The sequence below is a fragment of the Mycteria americana genome, chromosome 5 (genome assembly GCF_035582795.1).
Source record: "Mycteria americana isolate JAX WOST 10 ecotype Jacksonville Zoo and Gardens chromosome 5, USCA_MyAme_1.0, whole genome shotgun sequence".
NCBI lineage: Eukaryota > Metazoa > Chordata > Aves > Ciconiiformes > Ciconiidae > Mycteria > Mycteria americana.
In genome coordinates, this window is record NC_134369.1 from 1479420 (window position 1) to 1499987 (window position 20568).

The 20568-nt window shown below is 69.2% G+C and overlaps 1 protein-coding gene across 2 annotated transcripts; it reads right to left on the minus strand.

The window, feature by feature from the left end:
• Positions 1-237: 237 nt before the first annotated feature.
• Positions 238-19415, minus strand: SPTB (spectrin beta, erythrocytic). Of its 2 annotated transcripts, XM_075501800.1 has the most exons (36): positions 19266-19363; positions 15620-15817; positions 15388-15539; positions 15013-15186; positions 14811-14902; positions 14648-14728; positions 14430-14545; positions 14105-14217; positions 13841-14028; positions 13641-13758; positions 12761-12919; positions 12383-12685; positions 12053-12203; positions 11098-11962; positions 10881-11018; positions 10039-10798; positions 9763-9965; positions 9590-9680; positions 9372-9518; positions 9011-9274; positions 8585-8797; positions 8409-8498; positions 8032-8307; positions 6755-6885; positions 6261-6465; positions 5794-6168; positions 5458-5702; positions 5231-5369; positions 5072-5156; positions 4785-4981; positions 4571-4680; positions 4131-4212; positions 1332-1501; positions 1083-1256; positions 958-1000; positions 238-417 (listed from the first exon to the last, which is right to left on the minus strand). In XM_075501800.1, exons 2-36 carry the CDS (start codon positions 15765-15767, stop codon positions 253-255), a joined length of 6963 nt encoding a protein of 2320 aa, XP_075357915.1. In that variant the 5' UTR covers positions 15768-15817; positions 19266-19363; the 3' UTR covers positions 238-252. The 2 variants fall into 2 exon arrangements, with proteins under 2 accessions (XP_075357915.1, XP_075357917.1); XM_075501802.1 differs by lacking the exons at positions 238-417; positions 958-1000; positions 1083-1256; positions 1332-1501 and having other exon boundaries at positions 3949-4202; positions 4558-4680; positions 19266-19415.
• Positions 19416-20568: the final 1153 nt, after the last annotated feature.

Genomic DNA, 20568 nt, shown 5'->3' on the forward strand with positions numbered 1-20568 from the left:
CAAGGGGTGTGCACGCTTGTATATGTGCCGCTGGACGTAGACGTAGACGTGAGCCCACGCGCGCGCTTGCAGAGGTGCGGGGGCGTCTATACGTGCCCGGACGGGGGCCGGACGGCTCCTGCCCACGCGTGAAGCCTGGCACCTGCCCCTATAGACCCGCCTGTACCTATAGGTACGCGCGCAGGCAGCTCCCTACGCGCGGGTGGCCGCGGGCAGCGCCGGTGTGAGGGGGCGTTGCCCCCCCGGGGGGGGTTATTTCTTTTTTGGGAAGAAGCTGAACCGTTTCTCCTTGTCCTTGCGGGGCAGGGGGGGCTCGGGGGGGGCCGGGGGCAGGGGCAGGCTCTGCGCCTTCCCCCGGCTGCTCCGGCACGCCGTTATCGCTCTGCTCAGCCCCTGCAGCCAGGCCTGCAGCTCCTCCTGCGGGCACGGGCACGGGCACGGGCTCGGGGGGGGCTCCCCTGGTCCCCCCATCACCTTCCCGGCCACCCTGTCCCCCCCAGGGTGATTCCAGCTGCCCCACATCTTCCCCAGCCACCCACGTCCCCCGGGGCACTGCCAGCCCCTCACCGTGTCCTCATGGCACCCCTGGCCACCCTGTGGCCCCGCAGGCAGTGCCGGCCACCCTGTGTCCCCTGGGCATCTCTGGCCACCCCCACGTCCCCTGGGAACCACCAGCCACCCTCTGTCCCACCGAACATCGCCGGCCGCCCCCGTGTTCCCTGCGCATCCCCGGCCACCTTGTGTCCCCCGGGCACCGCCGGTCCCCCGCGTATCCCACGGGGCATTTCTAGCCACCCCGTATCCCACTAGCCACCCCGTGTCCCACTAGCCACCCCGTGTCCCCCTCGGCACTGCTGGCCACCGCCACGTCCCCCTGGGCACCACCAGCCACCCTGGGTCCCCCTGGGCACTGCTGGTCCCCTCTGTCCCCTGGACATCCCCAGGGACGCCGCTCACCTCATCCTTGCCATGGAAGAGCCACTCGCTGCCGTTGCTGAGCCTGGGGACAGAGCGCAGGTGCCGGTGAGGCGCGTGCCACCCCGCGCCGTGCCGTGCCGTGCCGCGCCGCGCCGGGGCCTTACCTGAGTTTGAAGACGTGCTTCTTCTTCTTGTAGCCAGCAGCCACCTCACAGAGGGCATCCTGCAGCCCCAAGGGCTCCTCGCCGTGGCACGGTAGCCCCAGCGCCCGGCTCTTGGCGTCCTTGAAGAAGGCGAGCTGGCCGCCCCGCAGCACGCAGTACCGTGTGCTCCACGACCTGCCGCCACACTGCCTCGTCAGCCCGGCGGGCACCCACACCGCCCGGCGCTGCCGCCGTCACCGCCGCGCCTACCGGTTGGATGCCCGTTTGGTGGCTGCCTCCAGGTCGTGCTTGCGGCCGAGGTAGCCCTCCAGCTGGACGCTGCAGGTGCGGGCCGGTAGCGTGGCCGGCTCCTCCGGCTCCTCCCGCGGTAGCCGTAGGCTCGGCAACGCCGGCTCCTCGTCGCCCGTCATCCGCACCAGCTGCCGCAAAGCAACAGCCGTGTTACGCCGCGGTGTCACCGCCCGCCACCGAAAGCCACGTCCTGAGGTCCCGGCACCCCACACGTGGGTCCCTGTCCTCAGCAAGGGGCTCACGGTCCCCAAGCCGGTGGCCCAGCAGTGGGTGCCAGCTGGGGAGGGGTCACCCCCAGCTCTTGGTGCCAGTGACCCCGCCAGCTCCAGTACGCGGGATCAGGTGGCTACTGGGAGGACCCCAGCGAGGGGCTGGGACCGGTCCAGCCCTGGGACCCGCAGCCCAGGCTCAGCGCGGTGCTAGGGTCCCGTCCCCCCCCCAGATTTGGGGTGATGGGGTTGAGCTGAGCCAGGGAGCCAAGCAGCCCTGGGAGCCACCCCGGTGTTGTCCCCTGCCCAGGGGGGCTTGGGGACAGGGGGGGATGGCAGCAGGCAGAGGGGTCTGGTCGGGCGTGCCCGGCAAATGCGACGCCCGTCCGGGTGCCACGGGAGGGGCTCGGCCAGGGTGGGTGCAGGGCCAGGGCGCGGCCATCCCGGGGTGCCCGTCCCCTCCTCCTGCGCCCGGGGACGGCCCCGGCCCCACACGGCCGCGTCTGCCGGCACCACGGGGAGCACGTGGAGGTCCTGCGGTGTGTCCTGCCGAGAGGGACGGGAGGAGGGACGCTGGCCCTGGCAGCCGGGAGGTGACCGTGTCCCCAGGCAGGCAGGCAGAGAAGGATTGTGTCCCCGAGCATGCAGGCAGCAGTCTTGTCCCCAAGCAGAGGCAGCTCCTGTCCCCAGGCAGGTGAAAGTGGCCATGTCCCCAAGCAGGCAGAGAGGGACCCTGTCCCCAAGGAGCCAGAAGATGCCCGTGTCCCCAAGCAGGCAGAGGAGGACTCTGTCCCCAAGGAGCCAGAAGATGCCCGTGTCCCCAAGCAGGCAGAGGAGGACTCTGTCCCCAAGGAGCCAGAAGATGCCCATGTCCCCAAAGAGGCAGAAGATGCCCCTGTCCCCAAGCAGGCAGAGGAGGACTCTGTCCCCAAGGAGCCAGAAGATGCCCATGTCCCCAGGCAGGCAGAGGAGGACTCTGTCCCCAAGGAGCCAGAAGATGCCCGTGTCCCCAAGCAGGCAGAGGAGGACTCTGTCCCCAAGGAGCCAGAAGATGCCCCTGTCCCCAAGGAGCCAGAAGATGCCCATGTCCCCAAGCAGGCAGAGGAGGACCCTGTCCCCAAGGAGCCAGAAGATGCCCGTGTCCCCAAGCAGGCAGAGGAGGACTCTGTCCCCAAGGAGCCAGAAGATGCCCATGTCCCCAAGCAGGCAGAGGAGGACTCTGTCCCCGAAGAGCCAGAAGATGCCCATGTCCCCAGGCAGGCAGAGGGGGACCCTGTCCCCAAGGAGCCAGAAGATGCCCATGTCCCCAAGCAGGCAGAGGGGGACCCTGTCCCCAAAGAGTCAGAAGACGCCCATGTCCCCAAGCAGGCAGAGGAGGACTCTGTCCCCAAGGAGCCAGAAGACGCCCATGTCCCCAAGGAGCCAGAAGATGCCCATGTCCCCAAGCAGGCAGAGGACAACTCTGTCCCCAGGGAGCCAGAAGATGCCCGTGTCCTCAAGCAGGCAGAAGAGGCAGAAGGGGTTCCTGTCCCCAAGCAGGCAGAGCAGGCAGGAGGAGCAGAGAGCCTGGCAGCGAGCACAAGGTGGCTGGCACCCGGGGTGACAATGCCCCGAGGGTGGCAATGCCCTGGGGGGTGATGACGCCTCGCAGGGTGACGATGCCGTGTGGGGTAGGTTGGCAACACGCCACAAGGTGACAATGCCACACGGGGTGACGACGTCTCGCAGGGTGCCGATGCCCCATACGGCGATGATGTCTCTTGGGGTGACGATGCCTCGCAGGATGACATCCCCATGGGGTGACGATGCCCAAGGGGTGATGATGCCTCGCAGGGTGACATCCCCATGGGGTGACGATGCCCAAGGGGTGATGATGCCTCGCAGGGTGACATCCCCATGGGGTGACGATGCCCAAGGGGTGACGACGCCCCAAGGGCCACACGCTGTGGGGCTGACGTGAGCACAGCCAGCCCGGAGCAGCGTTGCTGCGTGTCCGTGGGCAGCTCTGCCCGATGTCCCCTCCGTGCCGGGGCAGAGCCGGCCCCGATCCCAGGGCTGGCTGCTTGGAAAGCCGGGTGCCGCGTGGCCGGGGGCCGTGCGGTGTCCCCGTGAGCTTCTCCCAGGACGCACGCTGCCTCGCCGACAGCAGAGGATGGTGGCCGGGATCTGCCCACCCCAGGGCAGACGCTCCGGCTCTGCCTGCTGCCCCGATCCCAGAGACACCCGTGCACCCACGGGTGCCAGCCTCCGCCAGCTGGCCCCAGCCTGGTCACGACGAGCAGGGGTGCTCCGAGCCGCCGCAGGGACCCCCGGCTGCCCCAGGAGCCGGGACGAAGGGGAAGGTGCAGCACCCGCGTGCCCGCCCGGCCTTTTTGGGGTGATTTAGCATTTATTCAACTCAAGGCAAGGAACAAGGCGAGGGCTGGGGGTGCGGGGAGCCGTCGGCACGCCAGGGTCGTGGTCACAGGGGCTGCCGGGAGCCTGTGGGACATGCAGGGAGACCTTTTTTTGCTGCCAGGGAAGGAGAAAGCTAAACTCGAGAACTGACCGGCTCTGGTCCGTCGGCGGCGGGTAGAGAGGCGTCCCGCGTGCTCGAGCCCTTCCTCTTCTCCTCCTCCTCCTCCTCGGACCTGCGGCAGGGAGGCAGCCCAGTCAGCGTCCCCAGCGGAGCGCGGCACCCCCAAAATCCCCATCCCAGCCAGCTTGCCGGGGAAACGCAGCCGCGGTCCCAGAGGGACCTGGCACTGGCTGCTGCTCTCCTGCCCGCCCCCAAGGGATGAAAGCCCTGGCACGCTGGGGCTCGATCTTCATCTCTGCTCTTCGCCTGCATCGATTTATTACTCCAAAAGGGCAAATTGCTAAAAAAACCCTTAATGCTTTGAGAAGAGGGATGCTGGAAACGATGCCCAGGAGCCAGCTGGGTGCCGCAGGCTGCCCCTGCCCGAGATGCTGCCACGGCCGCCTGGGGACGGCACCGGCATCTCTTACCCGGCCTCCAGCTCCCCGTCCAGATCCAGGTGGTAGTCGGGAGCCTCGGTACGTGTTTCCCTGTCCCACGCCAGCCCCTCACGCAGCGTCCGCCCGCCCAGGAGCTCCAGCTGCGGGGGAAGGGGACGAAGGCGTTAAGGGGCCCAGGGAAACTGAGGCAGAGCAGGCAGAGGCGAGCCGGGACCGGCCGTGCCCCATCCCGAGCCTTCCTCACCGTTGTCAGCTTCCTCAGGGCGGCGATGCGCTCCTCCCAGGTGGCCGAGGACTTCTCGAAAGCCTCGTGCCGCTTGAGCAGCTTCTCCACCGCGTCCACCGTCTGCCCGTAGTCGCTGCTGGCCAGGTAGGGCTCCTGCGCCATGAGCCACGACTCGGCCACCGAGGCGTCCCGGGAGAACTGGCACACCTCCAGCACTGCGGGCAGGGGCCGGCAGCGCTCAGCCCCCTGCCGCCACCACCCCCCGGCCGAGCCGCGGTCCCCTCCGGCACCGCCGGCGCACTCACGCAGCCGCAGCCGGTCCCAGCGCTGCTCCCACATCTCCATCATGGCCTTCCTCTTCTCCACCAGCTCCACCAGCTTCGCTTTGATCTGCGAGGGGACGCCGTCACGGGGTGGCCCCGGTGGCACCGTCCCCGCCGTGCCCTGGCCCCAAATGCCCTCACCTCAGGCGAGTCCTGGTGCTTGCGCTGCAGCAGCTTCTTGCCCAGCTCGATGCAGGCGGCGAAGCTCTTGCCGCGGGCGTCCACCTCGGCCCTGATGCCCTGGTGGTACTTCATGAGGAGCTCCACCGAGGAGACATCCCTGGAGACAGAGAAGCGCCAACGGTGGTAGCGACTTCGGTGCTGGGTCCCGGCAAACGGTGCCGGGTGCCTGCTGGGTGCGGCCATACCTGGGTTTCTCCTGCGTCTCGATCTGCCGGACGGTGCTCTCCATCCAGGAAAGCAAGTCCCGTGCCATGCCGAAGAAGCGATGCTTGTCGGCCGTGTCCACCAGCCGGGCCCGGCGCCCGCTGCACGCTTCCAGCAGCGCCCGCAGGGCTCGTGCCACCTCCTGCTCCCGCTCCTGGATGCTGGCCGCCTTCTCCCCGGCGTAGGCGGTCTGCAGGCGTGCCGCCGTCTCCCGAAACTGCTGTACCTGCCCGGCAGAGCCCGAGAGCGTGGGGGACGTTGCGCGCCGGCGGCGGCGGTGCCCAAGCATCCCTGCCGGCTGCGGGCCGCGGCCTCACCTGCGCCTCCAGCAGCTGGAGGTCACGCTCGAAGGCGCTGTGCATGCGGTGGAAAGCCTCGGCCGTGCCGACGTCCTCGCCCAGGTCCTGGGGCAGCTCCTGGCGACGGGCGGCGATGAGGGCCAGCAGCTCGGTGCCGTCGTAGAAGTACTTGTGCAGGTCGTGGGAGGCGGCGAGGAGCTGCATGCGGGTGTCGATCAGCTCCAGGAGGTCGGCCCAGCTCTCGTTCAGCCCGTCCTTCCACTCGGCCATAGTGGCCGCCTCCGCGTGCCCCGCATCAATAAGGTCCTCGATGGCCAAGTCCACCCGGTCCACGCGTTCCTGCCCCACGTTGCCCGTCTCCCGTGCGAACTCCCGGAACTTCTCCCGTAGGAGCTGCACGGGGGAGAGAAGAGTCGTGTTTGCCCCCCACCCCCTAAAACCGCACACCGGCACCGCCGCGCCCGCCCTGGCACCGGCATCCTCACCGTGACGTGGTCCAGGTCCTGCCCCATCTCCTGGGAGGAGGCGACCACATCGCGCTCGGCAATCCACTGCTCCAGGTCCTCCACCTCCCGCTTCAGCTGGAAGAGGTGGGACATGTTCTCCAGGCGCCGGCGGTGCTCCTCGGCCGCCTCCTTCAGCCCGGCGTAGCGCTTGTCCACCTGGCCCTGCAGCCGGATGATCTGCTCCCTGCGCGGCCCCGGCACACAGACACCCCAGTTCTCACCCGGGAAAAGACGCCCCCGACCCGTCCGTGTTGCCGACCGGCGGGGTTTTTGGGGGAGGGACCCGCTCTGTGCTCCCCGCGTCCCTCTGCCACCGCCTCCTCCCCGACACAGCTGCGGCAACGCTGCCCAGCCGGAGCGAAGCGCCGGGGCAGCCGATGCCGCCGGAGAGCCAGCTGAGCCACCCGCCCGCCCCGCTCCTGAGGGCACGGGGCTGCCCCGAGGGACGGGGGACACGAGGTGGTGGCACCTACCCCTCAGGGTGGCCGGCAGAGAGCAGCTGCTGAGCCCTCCCCGCCAGCTCCTTGATGGTTTGACCGTAGTCCTCGATGGCCCGCTGCTGCCGCACGTGTCTCTTCAGCATCACCAAGCCGCTCTCCTCATCCTGCGGCACGGTAGACACCGGTGCCCGTCAGCACCCGGCACGGCTATGGGACGGGAACCGGGGTCCGTCCCCGGCGCCCGCCCTGCGGGCACGTCCTGCCTCTGCCCGGCGCAGCGGGGAGCAATGGCGAGCTCCGCGGGGTACGCCACGGCCCGGCGTGGCACGGAGAACGCGGCGTGGGGCGGTGTGTAAGGGCACGGCTCGGCACGGCTCGGGATGCCATGTAATTTGCGTGTCCAGAGAAGGGCAACGGGGCTGGGGAAGGGTCTGGAGCACAAGGCTGAAGGGGAGCGGCTGAGGGACCTGGGGTTGTTCAGCCTGGAGAAAAGGAGGCTGAGGGGAGACCTCATCGCTCTCTACAACTGCCTGAAAGGAGGGTGTAGAGAGGTGGGGTCGGTCTCTTCTCCCAGGTAACAAGTGATAGGACCAGAGGAAATGGCCTCAAGTTGCGCCAGGGGAGGTTTAGACTGGATATTAGGAAATGTTACTTCACTGAAAGGGTTATCAAGCATTGGACCAGGCTGCCCAGGGAAGTGGTTGAGTCGCCATCCCTGGAGGTATTTAAAGGACGTTTGGATGAGGTGCTTAGGGACATGGTGTAGTGGTGGTCTTGGCAGTGTTGGGTTTACGGTTGGACTCGATGATCTTAAAGGTCTTTTCCAACCTCTACCATTCTGTGACTTTGTAATGGCACAGCACGGGGTGGATTGCAATGGCCAACCGTGCCATGGCATAGGATGAGCTGTAACGGCACAGCATGCCACGTAACGGCGAGGCACGGCGCGGGATGACCTAGAATGGCAGGGCAAAGGGTGGCATCGATGGCGCGGCGTGGCACGGCACGGCACAGCATGACATAGCATGGGCTGGCGTGTAATGCCATAGCATGTCGTGACACAACACGGCATGGGACGGACAGCGTTATCGCACAGCATGACGTGGCACGCAACGGCACGGCACGGCACGCCGTAGGATGGCACGTAATGGCGCGGCGTGGCATAGGGTGGCGTGTAATGGCAGGGCACGGCCTGATGTTTAACGGCACAGCGTGGCGTGGCCCGGGTTGACAGAGGATGTCCCAGCACGGCAGCGCACGGCACAGAGCCCCCTCCGGACACGGGGGCACCTCACGGAGCCGCCCCTCACCTTCGGCTTCTCCTCAGCTCCCACGAAAAGCTCCTGCTTGCTGACCCAGGCCTCGGCCTCGCCGGCGTCCAGGTAGTACTGCTGGGCCTCGCCGGCGTCCCGCAGGCGCCGGTGCCGGGCGGCCGCCTCCGCCTGCAGCGTCTCCCACAGCCCCCGCAGCTCCCGCACCCGTGCCTCCAGCTCTGGGCTCGGCTCGCTGCCGCTCGCTGCCGCCTCGCCCCGGCTCAGCACCTCGGCCAGGCGGGGAGCGTGGCCCCCCAGCTCCTTCTGCAGCGTCTGCCGGGGGGGCGGGCAGTCACGGCAGGGCTCGCCCATGGCGTGGGTGGCCCCAAGGGACCGGCCGGGGCAGCGGGTGCCGCTGCTGCACCCGGGCTCACCTCGTTCCTCTTGGCCAGGCGCTGCACGCTCGGGAGGTCGGTGCCGTGCTCCGTCGACCTTGCCAGAGGCAGTCGCTCTTCCACCCACAGCTGCGGGCAAGAGCACCCGCTGAGCGCCGCACGGCACCCGCGGGTGCCCCCGGCACGCCAGACCCCGCCCCGGCAAGAACGCTCACCGTCTCGTCCTCCAGATCCCGCCCGAGCTGGTACATGGCCTTGGCGGTCTCCAGCTCCTTCCTCCTCCTCTCCAGCGGCTCCAGCAGGTCGAGGAATCGCCGCTGGATCCTCTGCTCGTGCCCGTCAGCGTCCGGCACGTCCCTGGCAGGGGGCCCCTGCCACCCCAGCTCCTCCAGCTCCTTCATCCGCGCTCCCACTTGCTCTTCCAGCCTCTGGCGGGGAAGAGCTGCGTGAGCCGGGGGACAGAGCCAGGCTGGGGAGCGGCCACCCCGTTCGGGGACATGACCCATTTGGGGACATGACCCAGCACCTCGGATCCCCAACTTTGAAGAAGGGGCAGCGCTCTCCTGCCCAAAGGAAAGGGTGAGGTGCCAACACCCTTCCACCTCCCCAGCCGCTCAGCTAGCACTGCCACCACCACCCACCGTCAGCCTCTTCAGCAGCAGGTTGGTGGCGGTGAGGTCCTTGGCCTGCTCGGCGGCACGCAGCTCCTCCTCCGCCCGCTCCAGCCAGCTCTCCAGCTCCCTGTAGCTCCGGGCGTACAGCGTCGAGCGGTTGGCCTCGAAGAGCCGCCGGCCCTTCTCCTCGGCGGCGGCGCGCAGCCTGTCCCACCGCCCCCGCAGCTCGTCCAGCTGCTGTGCCACCACCTCGCCGTACTGCGGCTTGCGGCTCGCCAGCTCCTTCCCCTCCTGCCGGCAACACCGAAGAGGTTGGTGGCCGCTGCAACGTGGCTCCGTGCTGGCACAGGAAGCAGCGAGGCTGCCGGGCACCGGTGTCGGCACCCACCGTCTCAATCCTCTCCAGCCAGCCCTGGTTGGGTACCAGCTCGGCCATGAACGCCTGGTGCTTCTGCCACTTGCCGTGGAGGCCGCGGACTTCGCCGTAGGAGGCATCCTGTGCTGTCAGCATCTTCTCCTCCAACCAAGCGTTGAGCTGCGGGCGAAGGGCGTCAGGGCTCGGCCGGTGGGGACCCCCCAGTGCCACCAGCCATGCCGCGTCCCTACCTCCCGGCAGCTCTGCAGGAAGGTCTGCAGCTCATGGTTGTCCTGCAGCAAACCCGAAGCCTCCTCTGCCTTGGCCACGACGGCCCCGTGCCTGGAAGGGCGACCAACGATGGGCAGCGTCAGCCCTGCCGCCCACACGCTGCCCGCCCCGCCGGCCCCTCGCCAGAACTCACCGCTCCTGGAGGGTCCGGCACTTCTCGGTGATCTTCTCGGCAAAGATGTTCCCCTCGGCCACCAGCTTGGTGCCGTCGGCCACCACCTCGGGGACCTTCTCGGCGCTGCTCTCCACGCCAGCGCGGAAGTCCTGGAAGCGGCGCAGGGCGGCGGCCGAGCCCTCCAGCGTGGCAGGCAGATCCAGGTGGGCCAGCGTGTACTCCTGGGGGGGCACGGCACCGAGTCAGCGCCTCTTCGGGGCACCCGTGAGCGGGGGACCCCCCTTGGGCACCTACCTGGTTGGTGAGGAGGATCTCCACCTGCTTGGCGTCGCGGAGGAACTCCTGGAAGCCGCGGCACTGGGTGAGGAAGCGGTGCCGGGCCTCCGCCATCCTGCCCAGGGCAGCCCAGCCAGCCTCCACGCCGCGCAGGCGCTGCCGCAGCCCCTCGTACTGGGGGTCCTCCTGCTCCCCAACCACCCGCTCTCCCGCCTCCGACAAGGCGGCGAAGGCGGCCGCGTGCTCTTCCACGTCCCGCCGGGCGGCCTCGTGTCGCCGCAGCAGCTCCTCCGCCTCGGCCAAAGAGGCCGGCACCTCATCGGCGGCCGCCACGGCTTTCTGAGCCCCGAAGAGCCAAGCCTGGAAGTCGTCCAGGTCCTGCAGGAAGCGTTGGAGCTGCCCGGCTTCCCCCAGGGAGGCCGCCCGCTTGCCCAGGGCTTCCTGCAGCTCCTCCCAGGCGGCCGCTGCCGATGACAGCCGCTCAGCCGCCTCCCCGGCCACCTCGGGCCGTTCCTTGGCCAGCTGGTCGGCCTGAGAGTGCAGGGCGGCCAGGCGGTCCTCGGCGACCGCCAGCTCCCGCTCGATGCCGTAGAGCTTGCGTTGGGTGGCTAGGACGCCAGCCAGGTCCCGGCCCAGCTCGGCGGTGGCCTCGACCGCCTGGGCTTTGCTCCGCAGCCATTGCCGGGTCTCCTCGCACTCCAGACGGTAGTTGAGGAGCCGCAGTGCCGAGCCCACCGCCCGGCGACGCTCGGACGCCAGCTCCCGGAAGCGGTCCCACCTGCGGGGCAGAGGCGGGTGATGGCGGGGGACGCGGCCGACGGGCACCGGCCCAACCGCCCCGGCGTCACCCACCGCCGTACCTCTCGTTGAGCTGCTCCCGGCACTGCCGGACCTGGGGGCTGCGGGGATGCCCGCTCGCGAGCAGCCCGTCGGCTGCCTGGTTGACAGCAGCGATCTGGGAAGCCACGGCGGCCATCTCCTGCTCCAGCCCGTCCAGCCTGTGGGGACGGCCGGGCTGAGAACGGGCCACGCCTCGGGACGCGGCACAGCGGCGCCGCCATCGTGGAAGCCCCTTACCTGTGCTGTGCCACATCCAGGTCCTCCAGCGCCTGAGGGACCTCTTGCCCCAGCCAGGTCTCCTTGGCCCCCATCCAGAGGTGACAGGCATCGCTCTCCCCAAAAACGGTGTAGAGGTCAAGGGCGTCCTGCAGCTGGCGGCCCCGCCGCTCAGCCAAGGCGGCCACCTCGGCGTGCAGCTCCCGCAGGGCCACCAGCCGGCTCTGCGCATCGGGGCCGGCCCGCAGCTCTGGGGGGAAGCCCTCGGCTTGCCGGGCCAGCCCGTCCAGCTGCTCCCGGGCGGCTGCCATCTCCTCCAGCAGCTCCTGGTGCTGCCGCAGCAAGGTGCGGGTGCGGGATTCGTCCTGGCCCAGCTCCTCGGCGGCCGCCCGCCGGCGGGCATCCCGCAGCCCCTCCGCCAGCTCCTCCGCCTCCGCCTGGAACTGGAAGAAGTCCTCGGTCTCGCGCAAGCCACGCCGGCGGAAAGCCGCCAGCTCCTCCAGCTGCGCCCACAGCGCCCGCACCGCCGCCACCCGCTCTCGCAGCCGCCCGGCCGCCCGGCCCGCCACCGCCAGCCCCTCGCCCGCCGCCAGCGCCTGCTCCAGCCGGCCACCCCGGCTCCGCAGCTCGGCCTCGAAGGCGGCGTGCCGGCGCTGGAGCAGCAGCACGCTCGGCAGGTCCTTCCCGAAGTCCAGGGCGGAGTAGAGCTGCTCCTGCTCCTTGATCCAGCCCTCTGCCTCGTCCAGCTCCCACAGGCAGGTCCAGAGGGACCGGGACTGCTCCAGCAAGGCTCTCCTCCGGGCCGCCAGCGCCTGCAGCTCCCGCCGGCACAGCTCCAAGTGGCTGACGCGGTCCCGGATGACTTTGGGGTCGCAGGGACGGTAGCCTGGCCAAGGAGCGGGGCGGGCGCCCATCAGCAGGGCGTCCCGGCTTCCCTCGGCTGCGCCGCGGTCCCGGGGCATCCCGGCGCACCTACCCTCGGCATCGGCAAAGCGGAGGGCGGCGGCGCTGACAGCCCGCGTCTTCTCCGCCTGCAGGGCCATGTCACCCTCCAGCAGCCGGTGGGTCTGCAGCAGCTCCTCCGCCTCCAGAAGGTGTTTCCCGGATTCGGGTGACGCCAGCTGGACCTGCAGGACAGCCCCGGCCGTCACCCACCACCGTCTCCAGCAGACGGCATCCACCGCCACCCAAAAGCTGCTGCCAGCACCCCAGCATCCGTCTGCCTCCCCAGGGAGGTCCCACCAACGCCCAGCCTGGTGAGATCAAGGCACTCCACCCATGGTGGCACCCAGCGCCCGCGGCTCACCTTGACCTCGTCCATCCAGTCGATGCTGTGGAGCATCTCCTGGAAGAGGTGCTGCAGGGTGAGGTTCATCTCCAGGCGCTGGCGCCGGGCGGCCAGAAGCTCCAGGAGCTGCTCCCAGAGCCTCAGGATGTTGTCCTTGCGCCTGTTGATGCGCTGGATGTCGTGGTAGCCCTCCACCTCCAGCTCCTTTGCCACCGCCTCAATGGCCTGCACCCGCTCCTTGTAGGCGGCCGTGTCCGTCTCAATGGCCTCGTGCTTCTTCTTGGCCGCCTCCACCGCCGGCAGGTCCTGGCCGAAGTTGTCCTGCCCCGGCACAAAGCCCACGGTGAGGCTCCTTCGGGGCACCCTGGTCCCCAGGGTGGGTGTCCCCGTTCTCACCTGGGCCACCAGGCGCTGGTTCTCGCTCAGCCAGGCCTCCCGCATGGCTGCTTTGCGGTCAAAGCGCCGCGCCAGCTGCTCCAGCTTCTCCTGCCGGATGAGCTCGGTGCGCAGCGCCAGCTCCCGCTCGTGCTCCGCTTTCTCCAGCTGCTCCCAGGCCTGGGGGAAGGTGGTGCTGGATGGAGGTGGAACCCGTGTCCCATGTTCCCCCCACCCACCAGGGTCTTGTTCTGCTGAACCCCAACGTGACCCACGGGTGGGGGAGCATGGCTGGAGGAACCCAACCTGCCCTGGGATGGACCTGACCTGCCCCAGGATGGACTCAGTGAGTCCTGGGATGGACTTGAACTGCCTCGGGAGATGGACCTGAACTGCCCTAGGACCTATCCCAGGAGGGACCTGAACTGCCCTCAGAACTGAACTGCCCTGAACTGCTCTGGGATGGACCCAACCTGTCCCCAGGAGATGGGACCCAACTGGTCCCCAGGAGATGGGACCCAACCTGCCCCCAGGAGATGGGACCCAACCTGGCCTAGGTTGGACCTGAAGGATGGTCCTGAGCTGCCTTGATGCTCTGGGATGGACCCAACCTGCCTGCAGATGGACCTGACTTGCTCTAGAGCAGACCCAATCTCCCCTGAGATGGACCTGAACCACCCTAGGAACTGACCTGCCCTGGGAGATGGACCTGACTTGCCCTGAGACAGACCCGAGCTGCCCCGGGACGTCCCTGACCTGCCCTGGGACAGCCTGGGGAGCAAAGCCCCCGGGGATACCGGGGGGAAGAGCTGCCCCCAGGTCACAGGGTGCCGTGGGAGCAGCCGCGTGTCCCCGCAGCAAGGCACGGCACACGGCCAGGCTGCCGGGACGGGCCCCGTACCCGGTTGATGTCGGAGACCAAGCGCCCCTCATGCGGGGTGTAGACACGCTGGTTGTTGGCTCGCATCCGCGACTGGATGGTGAAGAGCAGCACCTCCAGGTTGCCCTTCTCCTGAAACCTGTCCCGGAGAGAGCTCAGCCTAGGGCACCCACGGGTGCTCACCGCCGCCGCGCAGGCACGGGGGGCTCGGAGACGCTTACTTGGGGGGCTTCTCCACAGTGCGGTAGGTGCTGAAGGCTTGCAACTGGTGCTGCACCCCGGCCAGCGAGTTGGCGAAGCTGCGGCTGTTGAGGGAGGCGATGGTCTGCTCGATCCAGGTGAGCAGGTCGGAGGCCAGCCCCCCGTAGCCCTCGATCATCCGTTCTGTCTCCTTGGCGTGCTCGATGACCTGCGGCGGGGCCGGTGGTGAGCGCTGGGTGCCAGCACCCCAACAGAACCCCCCCTGCCGCAACGCCATCCCCTACCTTGCCCAGACGCCTGCCCTCCACCTCCAGCACCTTCATCTTGGAGAAGTAGTGGTAGAAGGCCACCACGTAGGTGATGATGGACTTCTCATCGGGGTTCTCTGTGAACACATCTGCCCGGTGCGAGCGAGAGGTGTCAGTCCTGACCCGGCCCCTGCATCACCCCGCTGCCAATGGGCCACCACGGCCTCATGAGGTCCCCCCTTGCTCCCACCCAGACCCACTTCCATGAGGTGGAAACCTCTCCACCCCTCCACAGGGCCTGGGCACGTCCCAGGGTGCAATGGGGAAACTGAGGCAGGAGGGTTGGCAGCAGCAGCCTCACCTTCAGGGTCGAGGAGCGGGGTGATGCCCAGGTGCCGCTCCGCCACGCTGAACGCATGCTCCAGGTTGTGCCGGGCGTTGGATTTGGTCAGGTTTTGGAAGTCAACCAGCTCAGGCCTGGGGAGAGAGGACGCGGGACGGTGGCGGCACAGCCGTGGGACATCCCCCGGTGCCACTGCCGCCCCGGCACATCCCGCTCCTCGCCGCAGTGCCGCCTACCTGTGCCTGTGGATGAGGGCGTTGAAAGCCAGCCCGTCCTTCCAGCTCGAGGTGAAGTTGGTGACGTTCACGTGGGGATACCTGCGATGGGGACAGGGCATCACCGTCACCCTCTGGGCACCCCCAGACCCCGGTGCCGTGGGGTGTGGGTCCCACCACCTACCCCGCCGTCTTCATCTGGCACCAGAGCAGCAGTGCATCCCTGGCGGAGCGCGTCTCCCGGCCCTCCTGCGTCTGCACGATGATGTCCTGGATCTGGGGGCAGAAGGACATCCCGGGGTTGAGGGAGGGCATCCACGCAGGAGGGCCCCCGCTCGGGAACAAGCCATTGCGCTGGATGGTGCCCCCCATCCACCCGGTCCTACCTGGAAGCGGAGGATGATGGTCCAGATGAGGCCGAGGACGAGGCGGTGGTTGCCATCCACGATGTCGTGGGAGCCCATGTTCTCCAGGTGCACCCGCTGCTCCTTCAGGAACTGCAGCGCCTTGTCCACGTTCTCCAGGCAGTGGATCCGCATCCGGCCCTTGGTGGGCTTGGGCTGGGGCACGACAGCGCTCAGCACCCTCCCCTCCATGCCAGGTACCCCCAACCCTTCCCGGGGACGCCGCTGCTGCCACCCCAACCCTGGTAGAGCCTTGGTCAACACCAAGGTCAAGAGCTTTGGTGGAGCACCAGAGGTCTTGGGGCACGGTGGGGCATGGCATGGGTCCCAGGGTCCCCAGCTGGATGGAAGTCCTACCAGAAGCTCTCCAGACAGCACCTCCAGCAGCTTGATGAGCACCCGCCCGTCCCGGAGGTCCATATAGAGGTCCGAGATGCGGCAGGTGACACGAGCCAAGTGCGAATTCACCCACTTGGTGAAGGTTTTCTTCTGCACAGCCTCCCGCTCGTCTGCAACGAGAGCGGGCACGGTGGCACCGGTGGCGGGGACAACCCGGGAGGACCGAGGGGACCCGAGACCCATCCCCGACCTGCCAGGGCTTTGATGCGGGAGCGCTCAAAGAGCCGCGCCGAGCTGTTGTCGTTGTCCAGCTCATCGTCGGAGGCGTCCCAGCGGACGTTGATGCGGCTGTACTGCTGCTGCAGCTCCAGCTGCTCGTAGTCGTTCGCCGAGGTCATGGTCCCGGCGTCCCCCGGCCAGGTGGCCGTCGGCTACCGGCAACAGGCCCCTGGGGGAAGAGCGGCGGCCGTGGGTATCGGCATCGCTACGGTAGCTCACCGTCCCTGCCGCGCGCGGGGATTTGCGGCTCAGAGCCGCCGGTTAAGCTGCTCAGAGGGATTTAACCTCACCCCCACCCAGGTGTTGGGGGGCACCAGGGTGCTGCACACTTGGGGGGCTTGCCCTGCCGGCGTGGACCCCTGTGCAGAGCCGTGCCAACGGCTACCTACGGCCGTGCTTCCCCACCCGGGTCCTGCCTGCCCCCCCAGCCCCCCCGGCCGGCCAGGCCAGGTCCCCAGGGATGTGCCCCCAGCGCCGGGTGCTCCTGGGGGCAGCGGGTGCCGCTCGCACCCACCCCAACGCCTGCGCCCCGGAGGGGCTTTGCCGCGGCACCCGTGGCAAAAAGCGGGCGACAGCTGCCGGCGGGGGGGCCGCCCACCCCCAGGGACATTTGAGACACAGATAGGACATGGCCGGTATCTAAAAATGCCTGCGAGCAGCTGTTGGCGGCCGGGCCGGGCAGGAGGAGGCTGCTGAGGCCCCCGAGGGGTGCGGGGAGCCGGACCGGGGTTGCCCTCGGCCAACACCGCAGCCGGGACCCCCACCGGCACCCCGGAGCCCCCGGCGGTGAGCGCATGGTGCGGGTGGAGGAGACCCCAGGCAGCCCCAAGTCCCTCGTGTCCCCGTGAGCTGTGACAGCCCGTGGCCACCTGGCCCCCAGGGACCCCCGGGTGGCCGGCGGGCAGGAGAGCTTTATCGGGGCTGGCAGAACTGGGCTGGGCCCCATCTCCGCACCCTAATCGCGGCCGCGCAGGCAGGGCCTTGGCTGGGAAGCTGGCTTGCGTGCAAGAGCGTGCCAGAGCGTGCAAGGACATGAAGGAGCGTGCAAACGCACGCACGTGCGAGCAAGGACATGCAGGAGCGTGCCAGAGCACGCATGTGTGAGCAAGGACATGTAGAAGCGTGCCAGAGCGTGTAAAAGCACGCACACGTGAGCAAGGATGTGCAAATGCATGCAAGAACGCACATGAGAGCGTGCGAGGCCATGCAAGCGCATGCAGGAGCGTGCAAGAGCGGGGCCCGCAGCCCTCCGTGCCGTGGCTCCGTGCCGCTGCCAGCCAGCGCAGCCGGCACTGGGCTCGCCCTCCCGTCCTGCGGCAGCAAACCCCTGGGGAAGCCCAAATTTGGGGACCTCCACCCCAACGCCGGCAGCCGGGCTGCCTGGGCTCTGCAAACAGGCTGGGTGTGCCGAGTTGTGTCGGGACTCTGCAGCACGCTGCAGCCTGGCGCTGCCGTCCCGCCAGGAGACCCCGGTCCTGGCTGGGCCTCCCCCACACCACCACCACGGCGGGGCCACGGCCAGGAGCATCGGAGGAGGAGGAGGAAGAGGAGGAGGAGATTGCGCTGAAGGGAGCCACAGCGGGACCCAAGGGAGCCGCCAGCGTGCATTTCGAGCGCGGGCGCTCGCCAACCCTTTAAATCTCCCTCTGCCGCACCGGCACCTTCCAAACAGACCCATCTGGCAGAGCCACGCTGCCACCGGCACCCGCCGCCCCGGGGATTGTCATTCCGCCCGCTCAGCAGGAGGAAAGCCAGGAGTACCGGGGTGCCGGCCCCGCCGCGAGCATCCTGCGGCCGGGGCCAGGGCATCGTTGCCTGTCCGGCCAGCGGCTCGGTGCCGTGAATCAGCACTTCCCGGTGAGGGGCTGGCACCGTGCCACCACCGAGGTCCCCCCGCCGGGCCCGGGTGACGTCTCCCTGCACCCCGAGGGCGGCCGAGGCAGCGGTTTGGCGCCTGCCACCCGTGGCACCCTCAAGCCCCTTCCCCGGCTCAGCCCTCGCCACCGCAGCGTGCGGCTGAAACACCGGCTGCCGGTGCGCAAGAGCTCATCGGGGTCCCCCACAACAGCCCGAAATTGCTGCCCCATCACCTCCGCCCACAGCCTGCTGGGTCCCTGGGGTGCTCGCCGCCTGGCATCGCCCCGGCCGCTTCGCTTCACCGATTAATGCTTTTATTTTGCATCTCCACCAAACCAGCGGGCAGCCACGCTCCCGGTGTGGCCGGCCCCGTTGGGAAGGGGCAGGAACTGGGGGGCATCCCCACAGCCCCCCGACAGCCGCCTGCCTCCCAGGCGCGTGGCCAGGGCCGGGAGCAGATGGTCCCGCTCGGCACGGCCGCTCGGCCCAGCACGGGGTCGCTGGGCACGGCACAGCTCCTCCGGCCGGCGATGCCCCGCTCCGGCCGCGGCTCCCCGGCCACGCTCTCACCCAGCGGGCGAAGGTTTGGGTTTCCCCAGGGCCGGAGTCGGTGCGGATGCCGACCGTGCCAGGACTGTCCCATGTCACCTAACCCGCCAGCGCACTGAGCGGCGACACGCACACGTGCTGACACTCCACAGACATTTTTGGCTATAAATAGGCCTCCCCTGCGGACGGCGCGGGCTGAGCCCCACTCCCTTCTTCGGAGCTGCCCCCTGCACCTCCTCACCCACCCCAAAATCACCAACCGGGGCCTTAAAAACACCTGATAGCCACAAAATATTCCTCGGGGGGCCGTGCTGGCACCCACTGGGGTTGCAGGGGTCGCCTTTGCCTGCCACTCCCTCAAACACTCCTTGTCGACTTAACCCAGCGGAGCGAAGGGCACCGTGATCCCCTGACTCCAGGAGCTGGAGATTTGCAAAGGAAAAAGCTGCCCTGAAAGGGGAGCTGGGAAATCAGCCCTTGGTGGCCCCCGGCTTATTGGGGTGCGGGCAGGAGTTCCCCCGTCTCAACACCCGCCCACGAGCATCCTCCCACCGCCGCACCGGCACAAGGGGGGCCAAGGGCACGGCGGCCAAAAAACTCTTCCCAGTAACTCCAGTTTCCCCAGTTGCTAAAAACTGGTGGTTGAAGCGGGCTGGGCGATGTGCCCCACCGAGACCCACCGCACGTCACCTCCAGGGACGGCTTGGCCACCGCGTCCCACCGGCACGTGCCCGGTGGTGCCGGGAGTGCCCGGGACCAGTGTGGGGACCCCACTCAGGGTCAGCACCCCGAGGGAAGCGTCCCCAGGGTGTCCCCAGAAAGTCACCGCCGCTCGCCCGCCCCGTCCTTCCCGGCAGCCGCGCGTCCCCCGTGGGGAGAGCAGCCCCGGGGGACACGGGGTGACAACGGGACCCCCCCGCCGCAGGGAAGAGGGGCTGCTGAGCCCCCCGGAGGGGTCCCCGCCCCCCCGCCAAACTTTGCTCCCTGCCCGCAGCCCCCCCGGGACCGTGCCCGGTGCTGCACGGAGCCAGCACCCCCCCCCCCCCCCCTTTACCCCAACCCCGGTGTCCCCCGGGGCGGGCAGCGCGTCCCGCTGGCCCCCACCCCTCCCCGGGGACCGGAGCCTCCCGGTGCCCTCCGGTGCTCCCCCCCCCCGGAGGCGGCGCATCCCGGTACCCGCCGGCGGTGCCCGGGGCGGCCGCGGCTCTCACCTGCGCGGGGCGGCGGGCGGACGAGCGGCGGCGGCGGCGGGCCCGGGGCCGGAGCCGGGACCGGAGCGGGGCGGGGGGAGCGGAGCCGCCCTACGCCGCGATATAAATAACATTATCTGGGCGCGCAGGGACATTCCTGCCCGGGGCCAGCGGCGCTGCCCGGCCCAGATAGCCCCGCTCCCCCCGGGAGGGCCGGGCGGAGGCGGGCGGGGACGGGCCGCCCGCCCCGCAATGCAGCACAGCGGCCCCCCCCGGCCGCCGCCGCCACCGGCACCGGCACCGGCCGGGCGCGGAGCGGCGCAGCGCCCCGCTGCCACGGGCGGGGCTCCCCGGCCGGCCCCGCCGCCTCCCCGGCGAGCCCCCGGTAACTCGGGCTGGCCTCGGCGAGCCCCCTAGCCAGCCTCCGGCCGGCCCCCGCTGTCCCCCAGGTAGCCCGGGGCACCCTCCAGCTAGCCCGAGGTGTAACTCAGCTGGCCCTGGGCATCCCCCCGCCAGGCTTGGGTGTCCCCCAACTAGCCTTGCCTGTCCCCCGCTAGCTCAGGTGCCCCCCAGCTCCCCCCGAGTACCCGTGGCTAACCCCAGGCACTCCTGGCTAGCCCTGGGGGTCCCTCAGCTAGCCCCAGGCACCCCCTAGCTAGCCCTGGGTGTCCCCCAGCTAGCCCCAGGCACTCCACAGATATTGCTAGGTACCCCCACTAGCCCAGGTGTCTCCCAGCTAGCCCCGAGTACCCCTGGCTAGCCCTAGGGGTCCCTCAGCTAGCCCCAGGCACCCCCTAGCTAGCCCCAGGTGTCCCCCAGCTAGCCCCAGGCACTCCACAGATATTTCCAGGTACCCGCACTAGCTCAGGTGCCCCTCAGCTCTCCCCGAGTACCCCTGGCTAACCCCAGGCACTCCTAGCTAGCCCTGTGGGTCCCTCAGCTAGCCCCAGGCACCACCCAGCTAGCCCCGGGTGTCCCCCAGCTAGCCCCAGGCACTGCCCAGCTAGCCCCGGGTGTCCCCCAGCTAGCCCCTGGCACCGCCCAGCTAGCCCCGGGTGTCCCCCAGCTAGCCCCAGGCACCGCCCAGCTAGCCCCGGGTGTCCCCCAGCTAGCCCCAGGCACTCCACAGATACTGCCAGGCATCCCCACTAGCTCGGGTGTCCCCACAGTGCCGCTAGCCCCGCCCTCCCCACACAAGCCCCGCCTCCCTCTCGCGGGCCCTCCTATATATACGCGTTCTCTATCTCAAGCCCCGCCCTCCCCACACAAGCCCCGCCCTCCCACATATATACTCGCATCTCAAGCCCCGCCCCCACCCTCTCAA